This window comes from Lygodium microphyllum, chromosome 16 (assembly GCF_053477565.2).
Source record: "Lygodium microphyllum isolate KBCC chromosome 16, Lygodium_microphyllum_v1.1.10, whole genome shotgun sequence".
NCBI lineage: Eukaryota > Viridiplantae > Streptophyta > Polypodiopsida > Schizaeales > Lygodiaceae > Lygodium > Lygodium microphyllum.
Genome location: NC_141150.1, coordinates 57,390,307 through 57,407,839, shown reverse-complemented (window position 1 = coordinate 57,407,839; position 17,533 = coordinate 57,390,307). Strand labels below are relative to the sequence as shown.

Below are 17,533 nucleotides of genomic sequence, written 5' to 3'. Positions count from 1 at the left end.
GACATTTAATGTGACATTGAGGTAAATCAAGGGAAACATGCACGAGGATGACCGTCCGGGGTCTTGGGCGCCCGAACGGGGTTTAGGGGAGCCTAGAACCAAAGAGAGTCCAAGAATAGTAGGACTCACCAAGGTTTGACGGCTGGCAATCGGATCACGATGGGTCTGGCCAGCAATAAACTAGGCAAGGCTGGGAGGTGAAGGGATCGCTCGTGCTCATTTCTTCTGACTGCTTTTCCTCTGGCTTTTTTGGTCTTCTTGAGGGCTGTCTGACAGATGTGGATCATCGGAGGTCCACAACAAGTTATTGCTTTACCTTGGGTGCCGGTGTTGTTTCATGGAGCAACAAGAAGAAGCCCACAATTGCCCTATCTTCGACTGAGGCGGAGTATCTGGTAACATCTTCTACCACATGTGAGACAGTGTGGCTTCGCCAGTTATTGGAGGAGCTTGGCTGCCCAAAAACGAGTCCTACTGTTCTTCAGTGTGACAATGAGAGTTGCATTGCCTTGGCTTGGAACCCTGTGTTTCATGCTTGGACGAAGCACATCAAGATCCAATACTATTTCATTCGGGAGAAGCTTCTGGATGAGATTATTGATGTGGTATACTACAAGACAAGGGACAATCTTACAGACTTGCTTATGAAGGCGTTTCCTCAGGCTTTGCTTCGATAGCATTCCAAATCCCTTAGTCTTATGCCCCATCCAAGATCTAAGAGGGGGTGTTAGAGATTTTCATCCCCTAGACAAACAATCATATGCATTCGTGGGCAATTTTGTGTGGTGGAGCAAGCACGATATCCACATGGCAGATTTCTATGCAGTCACAGTAGGCAAGACATGTGGCAATCTAGTCGTACAACACGTGACATCATCAAGCATAGCAAGTAGCAATTATCACAAGTGTCATGTGGCATAGCAATTGGCCAGTTTTTGTGCAGTCAGCTGCATTTAATGCAGCCAACCTGCATTATTTTTAGCATTTCTTTTGGGCTATTTATTCTACCCAGCCTCCACACACTTTGACATATTTTCTGATCACAAGTTTCCAGATTGCTGGTCATGGAGACTGCTACACATACTTTGAGCTTCACAGCCTGTGAAATCTTCAAGGTGGAGACATATGCAAACATACACTTTGTGCCCATGTACATATCTGCTTCCTTATACAGCATTCTTCATTGCAAATTTCCTATGTTCCATGGTCTCTCACTCTCTCTTCTCTCTCTGTTCACTCTCAGTCTTGGTCACGCTTCCGCACCGCTTCACTCTAGCACTTTGTACACAGATCATGTTGTGAGCTTTGCGTGCTAACAAGGAGGATGATCATGATGACATAGCTGATGACAATGAGGATGATGACGTTGATAGTGGCGTAAATGATGATGACAACGGCTCCGTTTCTTCAGACAGCAGTCGTTTTTTTTCTTTCTTTTTCTTCTTTTTCTTTTAACTTAAGACATTACAATGTCAAAGTGCAGTGGTTTGTAAGCACATAATAAAGATTGAGCGAGAGACTGAACACGGAGAGGGGAGAGAGAGAGAGGGAGAGAGAAAGAGACAAAAGAACTCAGAAGATCTGCAAATAATGAATGTTGAATAAAGAATGCAGATATGTACACAGGCACTGTGCGTATGTTTGCAGGTCTCCACCTCAACGATCTCATGGGCTGTGAACCTCAAAGTCTGTGCAGCAATCTCCACGATCAGCAATCTGGAATCCTGCGATCAAAATGATAAAGGGTGTAGGTAGAAGACTGCAATATATAGCAGTAGTATGGGGGCCAGCCAAAATAGCTGTCTGCCAGTCTAAATCTGGCCGACCTGGTCAGATTTGGCCAACAGCCCAAATAACCACCTAAGATAGCAGAAAAAACTGCCACCTCCAGTCCGACTGCATCAGCAATAAATATGCCGCCCTGATCAGCACATGGAATGTACCTGTCAACTGTACCACCTGCTGCGAACTGTCCTGAACTGACACGTGGCACCTGCCCGCCTGCCCACAACTGATGACACGGCCCAAACTGTCATACGAGAGTGCACAACTGCAGGTGACTGCTCTAGAATGCCCAGACTGACAAGAAATGCATGTAGTCTGCCCATCTCTGATGAATAGGGGATGACCATATCTCTACCAGATCCCCCCCTCCCAACACACACATACGTATGTACATCTCAAGTGTGACAAGTGATGGTAGTACAAAAAGATGAAAGTGTGTCATTATTATGCTGGTGGCAATAAAAACTATAATTCAGTAGTATCAACTATGTCAGCGCCCATGTCACAAACCTAGCTGAGAAATACTACTTATTCCTCCATTCCTCTTGAAAACAAAGAGCGTTTCAAGAAAAGAGAAATGTGGTGGTCTTTGAACCTCCACCCCACGATCCGTGCATGTAAATCCATCTTTCTTCACTACTCCCTCCAACTTTTCTTCTGAATCTGAATCTTTTTCTTAATCTCCGTCTTCTAGCTCTTTTTGTTAGTCCTTCCTAATGTACCATCTCGAAACGCCAATTCTTTGCAAAGAGCACTTGTGGGCACTCTGGAACCAAGAAAGAGGAAAATAATTGATGCAACTATGGATAGATCTTCTACCATATCACATCACATTCAGTATGTCTAGATCTTATTTCCAAGAGACCATCTTATACCACACCCTTGTTAAAAACACTTTCCATGACACTCCTTTGAAAAGAAAAGATAGCCATTGAGGCAACTTTTGAAGGGATAAGAGAAGGATGGATGAGAAACAATGTTACTATCATTACAAATGGCTAGACTAATAGACGCTCTCATTCCATTTATGGACTTGTGTTAATTTCTGATAGAATGTGAAATCGTCACAAGTAATGGGCAGGACAAGAGTATGGGATGCAGGACAATGCCTATGTAACAAAATACAAAGGGGACACCTAGGAGAATATTCTTTTTTCCATCTCTCAATCGTCCCCTCATCACCTTGTTTGAGACAAATAGGGGATTTTTATTTTTTTTAAGTTCTTGAGTTTGTGCGCAATTTTAATGTGCCATTTTTCCTTATCCTTTTGCAGATACATACACATATAAACTCAACCTGAAAATTTGATTTCAACAGCCCACATCAACACAAACATGTGCACACACTCACATTAGCCACATTTTTTATGACAATGGAGTCATGGAGACATGCACATACATAGATACACAAGTTTTTTATGAAACAGTGATCCATATTCTTGTTTGGTTTTTTTTTGGGGGGAATTTTACTATTTAAGTATCATATTTTTTTGTTTAATGTTGTCCATGTCTTTTGCTTTTGGCCATCCCACGTCACATCCCTATCCCTATTATCGTCTCGTTCCCCTTCACATGTGACTATGGAATGTTCTTCCTCCCGTCTCACGATGCTTCAAGCACAAGAAAGAGTTCAAATTAACTTATAGAATGATGGTTAAAGCCATCAATACGGTTCATGGCCAAGATATGTTCATTGTTCAAGTGATAGGTGATGGCCAAGCAATAGACAAAGCTCCTGAAGCAAAGCTAGAGAAAAGGTATCCATAATTGCTCTCTCCCCTTGTATTTTGTATATGACAACAATCTGCTAAGACAGATTGATGCTCTCCCTTAGACCATCTCTTGCATCAAAGGGTTAAGAAGATTGTTAGCTTCACCACTTGTCATACTTTCTCACTATGAGTTTAACAAAGATCACCAAATAAGAGTCCTCTTAAGTGTTCTGATACTTTGTCTACAACTGTATCGTGTTAGAAAGGCCTTAGGATTCACAATATAAAGAGCATTTACACAATGGTTGTCTCCAATAAGAGGATAAATTGGGCTAGCTCTCAAAATTCCCAAGGAACAACATGTTACAATCTGATTCTAAATGACTTTCTAGAAAAAGACTAAGAACATCCATAATCTTATGAAGCCTATTATCTACAAGCTATGCATTGTAGATAAGTTGGAGCCAAACAAAAAGATCTAAGGTACACTAGGCTCTAAGCAAAGCTAGGTGGAAAGACTATCATTTTTCTCTCCATATAGCTACTTTTGTTCTTAACCCTAAGTTCCAAGGAAATGGACAAGATTGAGATAAGGATTGCCTCGAAGCATGATAATGATGCCTCGAAGCATTGGGACTTTGTGCTCAAAAGATTGATTGCAAATTTTTCTAAGCATAAGTTGATCAAGACACAACTACACCAGTACAAAAGCAAGGAAAGTTTGGGTCAATAGATGCTTAGAGAGATAGAAGCATTTCAAGTAGTGCCCTTTCATGGAAAGATTACAGAGTAAACAAACTTACGACGACTAGCAATGAATATTTTGAGTCTAAATGCTAGCTCCTCACCTTTTAAGCAACTATGGAGTGGTTTTAGTCATTTTACTCAAAAGAATAGAAATAGATTGAAGCCAAGTAGGACAATGACTTAGTCTATGTAGTTGCAAATCTTCATCTTTTTGGTCAAGTCACTTATCCAAATCTTGATAATTAAAGCTTAATAGTTCTAGAGTCCAGGTCAAGCTCAAATGAGAATGCTCTTGATTCTCACAAATAGAATTGTGTAATTGTTGTGGATCAAGCCATTGAGGATGCCGCATCTATAGCAAATGCATGATCCTTTGAGCTCTATCTTATTTATTCGCCTTTTGCTACATGATTGTAAAACTTTTCGTTAATATAGAATGAGCAAGAAATCCATATTTCAGTTCCAAATAAATTTTAATATTATGTTTTTACATTTTAACACTTAAGCTCGCACACTCTATTTATATGTGCCACATGGTGTTCTTGTTCCACAAGCTCTGTGTGTTCCTATTCCCCATTTACAATAGGTTGTAACTATGTGAAAGCCAATCATCATGTAAGTCGAAGGGGAGGAAAGGAGGTGTTGGAGGAAAGGTTACTAATGCTCATAATTCCAAAGCCAATAGCTGAAGACCTAGAGATTGCATCATGGACAAGTGACCAAACAATTCCTAATTTTTACATGCATGGCTCTCTCTTATAGCTGGGAACAGCCATCTAGTCACAATCTAATCCCTATAAAAAATTTGACAAAAGCTTTAGACATGTCCACCTTTTCCCCCTTACTAGTAGCATATTCTCTTTGCAAATAAAGCAAACCTCAAGTTGTCCATAATTTTCCCAACAAAAACAAGGTTGTTAATAAAGGTGTAGTCCCTTATATCCAAAGTCCAACTGCATATTTGCAATGGCATTTTCCTTCAAAAGCAATTAGCATGTCCACTATCATTCCTGTGTAAGCTATGTCATTTATCACCAAACATAGTCCCCACATCCTTCATGTGCACATGGTAGAAGGATAATCTTGCCATTACTTTCAATTGATAAGAGACATTTAATGAACATGCTTCTAAGCAAAGATAAGGAGTTCTCACATCAAGCACTCCATGGTTAATAAAAGATCCTCATATCACATGATTGACTGCAGCCAGTTTCCTTTTCTTAATCTTAACAATTCCCGAATGATGTTTTCAACCTTACACCTACAACATGAAATATCTCTTGCAAAGCACAGCAGCCTTTCAGAGCTTCATGCAGTGTACATAAGGCCAATCTTTCCAGGCTGAGTATCATTTGACCTTACTTCACATCCTTCTATGAGCCTCATTACTCGACCATTACTAAATTTGCAGCTATATGATCCTCATTATTATCAACATATGAGGCGTATATCACATGCACCCTGAATGTCCTGACTAGCACGCAGTCAGCAATTTCTTTATTCTCTAAATGTTCCATGTATACAGCACAGCTCTCAATGTCAAGTTCATGATTCAATACCTGTAGATGAAGACAGTAAACCTGTCTGCGTTTCTTTCACTCCTGTAGGATTATAAGGTGGGGCTGTCATATGAAATTCAGAAGGGACTGCCACTCCAACTTTAAGCAGGCGTTTTTTAACCCATTCTCGATGCTGCACCAAGTCTAGATCCTCAGATCTGACAAAACAACCAGCACTTACACCAATCAAATCAAACTCCATCTCATGGGACACTGCTAATCACAATATTTCTTACTCATACGAATATTAAACTACCTTGGAAGGTGAGCACAAGTTCGGGTCAAGGGGAAAAAAGAATTGCACGCTCTATTTATAGCTAGCCATTCTTCATCGTATCTAATTTCAGGTGTGCTGTCATTAGCATGGATATCAATCACCTGTTTTAAAGCTGTTAAGGGTTAAGTGCATCAAAAACATAACATCACACATAGTGATCCATTTGATATTATTCAATCTTTTGCTACATCTTGCTAATTACAAAAAGCCAAAAACTAATAGCAAAGCAAAGCAAGATATCATATATCACCCAGCAAATGGAGCACGTAACAAGACTACAAAGAGTAGAGCATTTCAAACAATCAAAGTCACATAACTTTGAATTTACGACATGCAAGTGTATAGTTGTAAACGTAAGAAAGCACTACAAATAAAAGATCACCTGCAAAAAATTACGCTTGGGCAGGCACTTATCCAGTGCAAGAAACCTTGTGATATTGCCTCCATGGTGCTCCACAAGGGCAGCAAATTTTGTGTGAAGATGAGCTGCAAACCAATAGGATGGTTGTAACTTTTGTAGGAGCATCTCACCTGGCTTGCTTCCAAGTGTCCCATTCATCACCTGTCGAATGCAGATGCAAAACAAGTTGGGATCCTTAATTAAGGAGGTTATGAATGCAACAGGACACTTCCTATGACTGCAGCACTGACTGAACCTGCCTGATCTTTCAGGAAAGGTTTGTGTCGAAGCAACTTGCCCACATCCCCGTACTTTGCAACACCTCGCGGCCAGTCGTGTGAAATAAAAATGTCCAATGGATCTTGTATTTGCAAAAGCTTGAACACATCATATTCTCGAACATGGTATACTGAACGAATGTCAGATTCATTGTAAGGACTGCGTTCATAGTGACCTGCCAAAGGTTGAGTTGGCTCATCATAACCTCCCATCTTGATTATCATTAAAGATCATCTCTTTCCTAGAACACCATGATTTTCCTTATTCATGAGTCTGCCTACTTCCCATCATCTAATAATATAATAACCAGTAGCAAGGGATGATAAGCATAACATTCAGCTTAAGAAGAGCATTGGCAAGTGGACCATGGAAGTTAAGCAAGTAGAAGTGAAGAAGGTGATCCAAGAGCAGAGTCAAGTGGTGTAGTACTGAAATGTTGACAAGTGCCAAATCGGCAATGAAATGTGTCCCATAAATACATCTGACGACAGAACCATCCAAGGTGCTCTGATAAGCCATCTCAAGAGTTCTCTTTCTACACTCTCTAAGGTAGAAGAATGGGAGAGACAGATAAACAATGCTAAGGGGAAACTACATTAAATGGACCATCGTGATAGGTTCAAGCTTGTATCTTTCAAGAAGTCATATGAAAATTTCAACAGTAGCCCTAGAAGATGGTGCACTCAATGTGAAGGCAAAAACACCACTATTGAAGGTTGTGAAGTATTTGCAGTCACTTCAGAGACTGAAAACTAGGTTTCCAATTCATCTCAATAAAAGCCAGAGAGAAATAAATCTTATGAAGGAGCAAAAAAGTCATTTACCTGTTTGGTAATCGTGTGGCTTAAAAATGCCAGATAGTCCACCTATACGCAGACTTCCAAAACGAATTACTCCGGCAAATCCAAGAAAGTAGATATTTTGTGCAGCCCAACCTCCATAATAGCTGGTGTGGACAATCTTTCGTTCTTTAAGAGATGCATACTGGTCAAGAATAGAGACTACGAAGACAAAAATTGGAAGAAGGTACCGGTACTGACAGCTCCCACAAGTAATTTGATGCTTCGTGATTACCCCCAACAAATATGGTAGGATAAGGGGCCAACTCTTCCCCTGAATAATACTTCCAAAAACTGTTCATAGATCTGTATTTCTCAGGGCATGCCAGTGACTTCAAATCATCTTCGTTCCTGATAGCCTGTTTAAATACAGGAGACATGTCTGTAGTAATTTTCAGACAAAACCCAGAATCTCTTTTAAGGCATAGCTATAACTAATATCAAGAGCATCTGTTGCCTGACCTACTTAAAAACAGCCAGAAGGGTCACTGTTTGAATCAAATTTAAAGCGGACCAGTCATACAAGAGAATGATTCGAGCATGAGATGGAGGGAGTGCATCCTATCTTCACCCTGTACACCTCAAGAGGCACTGTTTGCAAGGTGAGAAAGCTAGGTCCTTCAATTGCACATGTTAGTTGCCTATACCAGCAGCTATTTCCCATAGTTCTACTTCTGAAGAATGAGAAAAACACCCATTCCCCGCTGATTTCTTGTTCAGGACTATGATGCCTGTTTCACATACAAGGGTGAAGTTACTACGTATAAATTGTGAAGACAAGCTCCATGCATGCGGACTTGACATCTGCTAAAGCATTAGGTAGTGTCTTGTTCAACAGTTTTTGAAGGCATCCATTTATAATACAGAATGCTATCAGTCTCTAGAACATACGATGCAAAGAAGGATGACCAAAACATCTCTAAGCTCGAATAGGTTAGGGATATCTGATATGAATGCTAAGAAGGATGGATGACCAAAAAGCTAGATGGATAGATGATCAAAAACTAGTGCAGTAAGAATGCTGAGATGGATGGATGGCCAAAAACCGTCTAGACTTGATTTTAATAAGAATGCTAAAGTGGATGCATGACCAAAACCGGTCTAAACTTGAGTGCGACGATAATTTTCAATATGACTACTGCTTCAGCATAACGTCTTGTGCAAAGACTTTGTGAAGGCATCACAATCTCTTTTAAGGTTACAGCATGCTAAGATGATGGCCGAACGCTGCTTAAGATGATGACCAAAAACTGCTTAATAGGATCATCAAAAACTGCTCAGAGGATAAGAAGCATTTGGCACGAGGACTGAAAACGCAGATGCGAGAGATGACAAAACTGCCGTACCTGGAAATCTCCGCAGCAAAGGAGGAGGTCAATCTTTATATTCTCCACGCGCTCGAGGTGCTGCAGAGTCGCATAAATGTTGTCGAGGTCGCCATGGGCACAGCCTTCCACGGCGATCTTCATTTGTCTGCTGCGACAGGAAGGAAGCTTTCAAGTGTGACGTTCTGCGGTCACGCACGAGAGGATGTTACGACCCTAACTCCATAAGACCATTTTAGAGCGTCGCAGAAGTCCGTGTGGCTTGGCAGTCGGTTTCTTGAGAGCATATGTTTGTGCAACGACGGCCCATGCTTGTGTTTATTGCAACCTGCCTTTGCACTTTAGTATGTTACTTTCCTATCGATGTGACTCTTATTGTTAACAAATCGAACATGTCTCGTCTTAGTATAGTGATTCTTGCTTGTGCGACAATGCATCATTCTTTCAGCCCTAAACTAATCTCATTTGCATATTTTGTCATCCAAACGTTTTCCGCAATGCTCCGTAAATTTTAATCTATGGTATGCCATATAATGCATTGCTTTTTGTTTCATATAAGTTTTCTTTGGACATATATGCTGCATTAATTGTAAATTTGTCCATCGTATCATCTGTGATGTGGCGAGATTCAACATGAGTGTATGCACACAACGTTGCGTTTCTTGAATCGATTTTGAACGGGTTTAATTATCAAAAAGTTTGTATAGTGCATAACACAGCTACATTCTTCTATCAAAACATGCTATGTAAGCTCTTTGCATGTGGTCACTTACCCATTTACCTTTCAGCATATGGATGGTTCATAGATTTCAATTGTTTTGCTTTGTGATGGATAGCATGCTCATTTGAGTGTCCTATATATTGTATGCCCATTTCCATTTCTCGATGCTCTTTTTTAAAAATTAATTTTGTTGCACTTACTATAGTTCCTTCAATGTGACAAATGATTGAATGCAAGGGTATTTTTGTCTTCTATGAGGTTAGGGTTGCATGCTAGTTGCCTTTTGATCATAACCTAGCAATTAGATAGAATGAGCGTGCATATGCCAATTTTGAAATTGCATTGCTTTGTCTACCCAAAATTTGTTCATATGGCCACGTAATTTGTACATGTACTTAAGAGAGATTTGTTCCATCTACATTCTTCTTTCAATGCATGCTATGTTAGCTCTATGCATTTGGTCACTCACACATTTACCTTTCAACATATGGATGGTTCAAAATATTTGAATTGTTTTACTTCTAATGGATAGCATGCTCATTTTAGTATCCTATATATATATTGGATGCCCATTTCCATTCCTCTGTTCTCTTTAAAACTATTTAATTTTGATCCATTTATACTAAGTTCCTTCAATGTGACAAGTGATCGAATGCAAGGGTATTTTTGTCTTCTATGAAGTTAGGGTTGCATGCTAGTTGCCTTTTGATCATAACATGCCAATTAGATAGAATGAGCATGTGTATGTCAATTTTGAAATTGCCTTGCTTTGTCTTCCTAAACTTTGTTCATATGGGCACATAATTTATACATGTATTTAAGAGACATACATTTTTCTTCCTCAAATCATCACGTACAAGATTGCATTCAAATATTGCTAAGTGTTGTGATATATGTTTGCATGGTAAGGTGAGTACTTTCATAAATTTAATAACCTCAATTAATTGTTTTTTCTTTTATAAATCATGTTAGGTCTTATGCATTTATTGTTGTCACCTAGGGTCAAATTTCAATTCTATGCCCATCTTTGTAATCTACCAAGCCATACATATATGGGTGCACTTCACTATGGTCGGAATGTATGTCTCAATGCTTCTTGTGAGAACTCTTGCTGATGGCACTTATTTATGTTGCATGATTTTCCCTCCTCTTGTTTACTTCACGTATTATTCAACATACATTCACCACCTTCTATTTAGAGTTTCGATAGTCAGAATTACTCCAATGCTAGACATGTGTTGTGAAGAGATAGTATTCTTATTTGAGAACTAGATGAGCTATAACTCTATGTTTTTTGCAATTGGGTCAACATAAAGTATAATGGGAATGTCTTTCTACCTACCAATGGCCTTCGCTTCAAGTCCTCCCCAAGGTGTGAGGCCTCCAAACTCTACAATGCCACATCCTCCCATGCAAGTGGATCATTCCTCCCAACTTCTTGAAAGTGACTCCTTATATGTTGTCCCTCTATCTCAGGATCCTAATGAAGCATTTAGAGATTTTCAAAGGTCCATTCGTAACTTCCCAGCATATAGGTCTCCTATCCCATACTTCCACCCACCTCACCTCCACAACAAAGCAATGGTTTTGACCCCCCAATCACGCCACAAAGGCTTCCAAACTCGCATTCCACTAGTGCATTTGCTAATGTATCTCTATCTTCTGCTCCTTTTTTACGTCCCATATAGCCTTTGTTGATTCTATCCAATTTCCATCTTCGTCATTCCAACCACACCTCCAATCAGCATGTCACCCCTCATATCTATAGTCGATATGTCCCTTGGCACTTCCACTAACACCTTCATAGTGCCAAATATACCCATTGCCCTTTCATGAGGACCATCTCCATTGTCAACCACTCTTGAGTCCAGCACCACAAGTGCCATAGTACCATCTTTGGTCCTAGTTTTGAGGGCGCATGTGAGTAATACACCCGCTTTAGCATTACAAAAATCAAACAATGATAAGGACACACAATTAGGGGACATCAACTAGGATTTTAGATCCACTTGTTGCTTAATTTAATGCAAACATGCTTTTGACAATGCACGTGCACAAGGTGGTTTGAGACAAAAAGTCAAAACTCGAAATGAGCAGTGGGAGGAGGTGACACACATGTGCATGGAGAGAGGTCTCATGGTCAGCTGAACAAGCCTTGTTGAAATGGACCAAAGACATTGGCAAGCCTACCAACAAATTTCAGATTGGGAGTCTCACATACCCAATAAGAAAAATAACTACCAAATGATGACATCAGAGGAGTAGAAGAAGGAAAACTTCCACTATCTTAGTTTTGAGCATGAGCTATACATGATCATGGATCAAGAGTATGGATGGGAGAGGGTGGTTAATCCTTTAGTAGACATTATTGACTCCTATGATCCTCCAAGTTGACAAATGTTTTATAATGTACTTAACCTTTGCTACTTCCAATTCACAAACAATGTGCAGCCTCCTACAAGCCACTGAGGGACATTCACCCCAATGTGACAAGACCAGCTCCAAACACATCAACAAGCTAGGGTCCCAAACTACAGACACAAGAGGCTCCAAGAATTTGATGTGGGACTCAAATCCACGACTTCTCACATCATGTGTGGGATGGAGATGGTGAAGCAAGGATAGGATAGGTGAGTGGAGGTGTTGGAGTTGGGATCCACCAAGCGTCAAAAGGAGACTTTGAAGACCACATTGGAAGCTACCAATGCCATTGTTGGCTCTATTGTAAAGGTCGCCCAATCCGATATTGAAATTGACTCTATCATGTGAATGTTTCTTATTGTCATGAGAGATTGTCACCCAGCTTGTGATACCATGAGCTCTTTGGCCACCATTGGCTTGTATTTGTACATTACTCTTACATGGAAATTTATGTATTCTTTCATTTGGCAACACAAAATTTGAGCAATGTATACTAAACCAAATTTACACTGTTACAAGCATTTGTCATGTCAGGTTGTATTATTAAAAAAGTGAAGTTTGTTTCAAGATTCACAACATATATGTTTAACATTGGAATAAATTTTCTCATCTTCTAGTACTAAAAGATAAGGAACCATTTGTTTGCCATGGTAGGAACCATGGCATCGTCAAGTAGAAGCATCGACATCACATGCGAGGAATAATGTTTTTTTGATATGGTGAAGGAGAGAGCCCTTGATTTTGGGAAAAAGGCATTGAGGGCCAAACAAAACCGAAAGGAGGCTTTGGACCAAGCAAGGCGCAAGATGGATGCAGTTGTGGGTTTGTTGTCTCGAGTATTAGAGCATGGAGCTAAGTCAGATTTGGTGGACATGGAATTGAGATTGCCTATCACCATTCAATACATGCATGCGTATGAATACATATGCAACATTGATGAAAAAATGTTTCGTGATGCCATGTTGTTATGTGTTTTTTTGTGTAGGAGTAGCCATGTTGTTATGTGTTTGCCTTGCTTGCTTTTATGGGCATATTTGTACTACTTTGTATGCCACATGTGATGTTGGTTCTTTCCCATGATTATAGTACATAGATTTGTAGTAATAACAAGTTTGCAACATATCATGTTTTACATTTATCTATGAAAACCGAGTTTAAATGCAATGTCTTTGCAATTTATCATGCTATTCAAGATAGAAGTTCCTATAAATGAAGTAATGCATTTGTACACAATGCAATAACGCAAAATATGTCGAATGGTGTTTTAGATAATGGGTCATTAATAAATGCAAAAAATATATCTAGAAGTATTTGACCAAATCAAATAACTAAGCAATCTAAACATGAGAGAGAGACAAAGACAGAGACAGAGAAAGAGATAGAGAATGTGCACATGTGTGTGTGTGTGTGTGTGTGTGTGTGCGCGTGTGTGCGCGCATGTGTGTGTGCGCATATGTGTGTGTGTGTTAGTCCATGTGCTAATTGCCATGAATACCAAAGATTGGAAAAATGATGTGGCTTGCCACCGAACTAGTTCTTGTAATCGTAGGTGAGTATAATAAGGCTGACCATTACTCCGACAAAGCTTGTCACTTTTGTAATTTTCAAAGCACTTACAAATGGTAGTAAAATGGGGAGAAGGACAAAGTTGGATGCAATACTTTTGCTTGCCTTATTATAGAGATGGCCATTCAATTTTTGAACTTATGCCTTATTTTAAGTATTTTCAAAGTGTCATGCATAGCTTCCATTGTAAGGTTTGCATCATATCATTGGATAGAAATTGGTGTTATCTATAGAAAGAAACACCGTCAATGAATAGTTGTAGGAAATGAAAAATGTATGTTTTAGTCCAATCTCATTTTTCCATTTGGGATAAAACAAATCAAACTTATAAGTTTGTGAGTAGGTTTTGAAAGAAGCTAATAGGTGCATATGGATTGCATAAAAAATGTACTATAAACCAATGTAAACATGCTTCTTACCTTCATGACAATTATGAAACAAACAAAAAACTAAAGGAAGTGAGTCTTGAAGTGAAAGCATGGAGCGGAAGCAAGAGCTATGGTGGAAGGAGCAAGAGCAAGAGAGAGAAAGACACAAGATGTGGGAACTCTAACAATCAAAATGTGTGAGCAACCTTCATTTTATTCAAATGTCACTAAAAGAATAAAGAATGAAGTGAGAGTAATCGGTGCTCGATACCTGTAGTGTACAGGTATGCAGGCACCTAATACATGGTGCATATACTATTAGTGTAACTAATACATAGATGGCTAGACATATGCGCCTTTACCCCAAACAACCTCCCACTTAAAGGCGAATGTGCTCCTAGTGAGGACAGAACAAGAAGAAATCGATAAAGTACAAACATATGTAAGAACAACTGAATGAGGAAAGACATCTTCTCATCCAATGCCCATCAACTTCTTAAGGACGACAAAACGCTCTGCTAAGTGACTTTTGGTGAGTAGATCTGTAGGATTTTAGTAAGTTGAGATCTTGACAACTCAATGGACTTGTCCTCAACTACCTCTCTAATAAAGTGGTAACACATCTCAATGTGCTTCATCTTCGCATGTGTTAACCTCAGCATAAGAAAAAGCAAAAAAAGTGAAAAAGTGCAAGTCGTGAGGTGAAAGAGGCAGCCTAGAAGGAAATTAGACACAACAAAACAAGCAGGAAGGGAAATGGCCAAAAGCGCAAGGGCAACCTCAAAAGCTATGTCAAAGGCAAAAGCGCATTTTTAAATGCAAGGTGCCCTTGAAACTTTTGTAAAAGAGCGCTAGCCTCCCTCTTATGCAAATTGTAAGGGTAGATGGGCAATAGAAAGGAAGCTAAGAATATAGGAAGACAATAGGAAAGAGAGCCTATAGGCCATGACCGGCCATGTAAAAAATGAAATGATCGCCCAAAAGGGATTAGGGTTTTGTATATAAACTCAAAAAGTGAATGAGAAGCTCATTCTTTGGTGTGTGGCAAACGTGATCTCTTCTTCTTCTCTCCTTCCTTGCTTGTGTGTGCTTGAGAGAGGGAGTGTGAGAGTGTGAGGGAGTGAGTGTGTGAGGATGAGGGATTGAGGAGAAGAAGCTCTCAGTTGTCTCCTCTCTTTTTCTTCTCCCTTCTCTTCCCTTATCTCATGCACGGCTATGGATGATGGAGCTTGAAGGCGGAGGCTTGAGGTTGCTTGAGCTCGCATTTAGAATTGTGGAGCTACCGGGTTGATTGAGGGAGGAGGCTACTCGTTTGGGCATCAAGGTAGCTCACTACACCCCCGTAGGATCGAAGGCGTGTCGGCTAGGTGAGAGATAGCCATTTGTACTTGCTTGAAATGGTTGAAAGAATAAGCGGTCCGTGGATCTTGGTGGTTGAGCGTGAGCTTACCTTGATGCCCAAAGCTTTCCCAGGAGTTTTTCACTTGGATCAAGTATGTAGAAACCTTCCTATGTATCTACCCTTGGATTTTGGAGATCCTTGCCTATGGGGATGGTCGGAGGGGTTTTAGTCGAAAGGTCATATCCATCGGGCATCAGAGAGAGAAGGAAATAGAGAATAGGAGATGGAAGGGAAGAAAAAGAATAGACAAGAGGTACACATGATAAAGATAAAGTACAATGAATCAAATCATTATATATTGATAAAACCTAGGAAGATGAACAAAATCCTTGTCTAGGACTACTCAGAAGCAATCTCCAAGCATTAGATCTCCTAGAGTTCCCTTATAGACCAAAAATGTTCATCAAACACTAGCTTCTTCTTTGACCACAAATTTGATGGCTCTATTGGCTCTGAAAGGAGGGTGAAACCCAAGATGCAACACCTGGTCAGAATTCTTCCAAATCACTCCTCCTTCTTTTTCCAGTTTAGAGTGTTGTTTGCTACCTGTAAATTGCAATCGTGACCCATGATTTCGTTAGTCCTTTTTTTATGAAATCTCTCCAAATTGACTAAAAAAACATTTTTCTTTTTGCATGTCATCCTATTCTAGAAGTTTCCATAGCTTTTCAGGATATTTATAAGAAATAATATCAAAAATATTAAAAATGGATTAAACTTGTCCAAAAATCTAGTACTTTTGAGCCATATATATTGTGGACACTGACACTAATGACTAATATGGCATTCACTCTCTAGATCAATAAGAAAGTTGTATGATGATGCACTCTAGATTTTTTCACACTGTGTTCATGTAGTGGCACGACAGCGTGGCCAAAATCCTTGCCATGAATCGATTTTTTATTTTTGCAGTTTGTGTGCTGGTGGAATGGGACATGGTCCATAGGGGTCTGATTCCCAGAATCCAACATTTGGATGTCTGATTCCCAGAATTTGAACACTTCCAAATTTGAATGGCCACTTTGGGCCGAGCCCCAGAATCCGCCCTCGGTCATTTGGCCTAGTTACATTTGGACGCTTCACTTAGACATTCGGCCCAATTACATTTGGACGCTTCACTCAGACATTTGGCCCTGCCGATTCGATCCAACTATCATTCAGCCCACTCATCCCTAACCACTCAAACCACCATATTCAACCCGCTTGAATCGGACGATCGACCATTCGCCCCATCTTGCCACGTGGCATTCGGACGGTTCGGCCCTTGAACTCTTGACCCTCTAGTTCGACCCTAAGTCTTAGGCCACTCCTAGGACAAATCTAACACTCGGACCTTGCAATTCATACCAGCTAGGCTGAATCTAGAATTTGTCAGATTTGACGTCTGTAGACTCTGATTGACATGGATCATAGCCGTACAAACCCCCAAGAGCGATATAGACAAATAGAACACCTTTCTAGTGCAAGAAATAAGAGAACCAATGAATTGCAGATGTAGCAACAATGCTAGACAACTTGCTAGCTCTCCACCCCGCTCAGAGCTCTAAACTGAGCCATAGACCCTCAATTAGACCTAGATTGAGCGAAAAGATGCAGCACAAACCCTAGAGACCAGCTAGAGCGGCCAGCAATCGAGCTTAAAGCCCTATCAAACCGAGAACGTAGACGTGGGAGTGCTGAAGCGACATTTACAATCTACATTGCATCCCACATTGTTTTTCGATACTTGAAGTGCACCTAAAGAACAACTGAAAGCATGATTTTGCACAGTGCACGGAAAGAGTGCGCACACACACACACACACAGAGTGATGATTAATTGAGGACTATTTGTAAATAATAAGAAACTCACTCAGACCTAAGAAACTGAATGAACCCACCACTAGGAGAAAACTCTAAAACTTAGATGGGTAATTGAGGACCCTAAGTGAGAGTGCCCAAGAGGGATCCTATAGTGCCACTCTGCATGATGGCTGAAGGTTTTTATAGCCGACTGAAACCTATCACGTTCCTTGTCCCTAGCAATAGGCTAGAACTCCAAGAGGTCTTAAAATACATGACAGGCAAGTTAGCTGGCAACCTTTCCGCTAACCTGAAACCACTCAAGGATCTCGTGAATGAACCTAAGTGGGA

General features: G+C 40.1%; 1 protein-coding gene across 5 annotated transcripts in view; it reads right to left on the bottom strand.

Moving 5' to 3' along the window:
- Nucleotides 1-9,251, bottom strand: part of DBR1 (debranching enzyme 1) — a 28,255-nt gene extending 19,004 nt beyond the window's left edge. For 4 of the 5 annotated variants that reach the window (XM_087695789.1, XM_087695790.1, XM_087695785.1 and 1 more), the window contains exons 1-7: nucleotides 8,945-9,251; nucleotides 7,800-7,957; nucleotides 7,584-7,705; nucleotides 6,741-6,934; nucleotides 6,463-6,642; nucleotides 6,060-6,181; nucleotides 5,804-5,961 (exon numbers count right to left, since the gene is read on the bottom strand). In XM_087695789.1, coding sequence (XP_087551915.1) covers nucleotides 5,804-5,961; nucleotides 6,060-6,181; nucleotides 6,463-6,642; nucleotides 6,741-6,934; nucleotides 7,584-7,705; nucleotides 7,800-7,957; nucleotides 8,945-9,067 — 1,057 coding nt within the window. In that variant the 5' untranslated portion in view covers nucleotides 9,068-9,251. Of the gene's footprint in view, nucleotides 1-5,803; nucleotides 5,962-6,059; nucleotides 6,182-6,462; nucleotides 6,643-6,740; nucleotides 6,935-7,583; nucleotides 7,706-7,799; nucleotides 7,981-8,944 lie in introns of all 5 variants that reach the window. The other variant, XM_087695788.1, reaches the window with a different exon arrangement.
- Nucleotides 9,252-17,533: the final 8,282 nt, after the last annotated feature.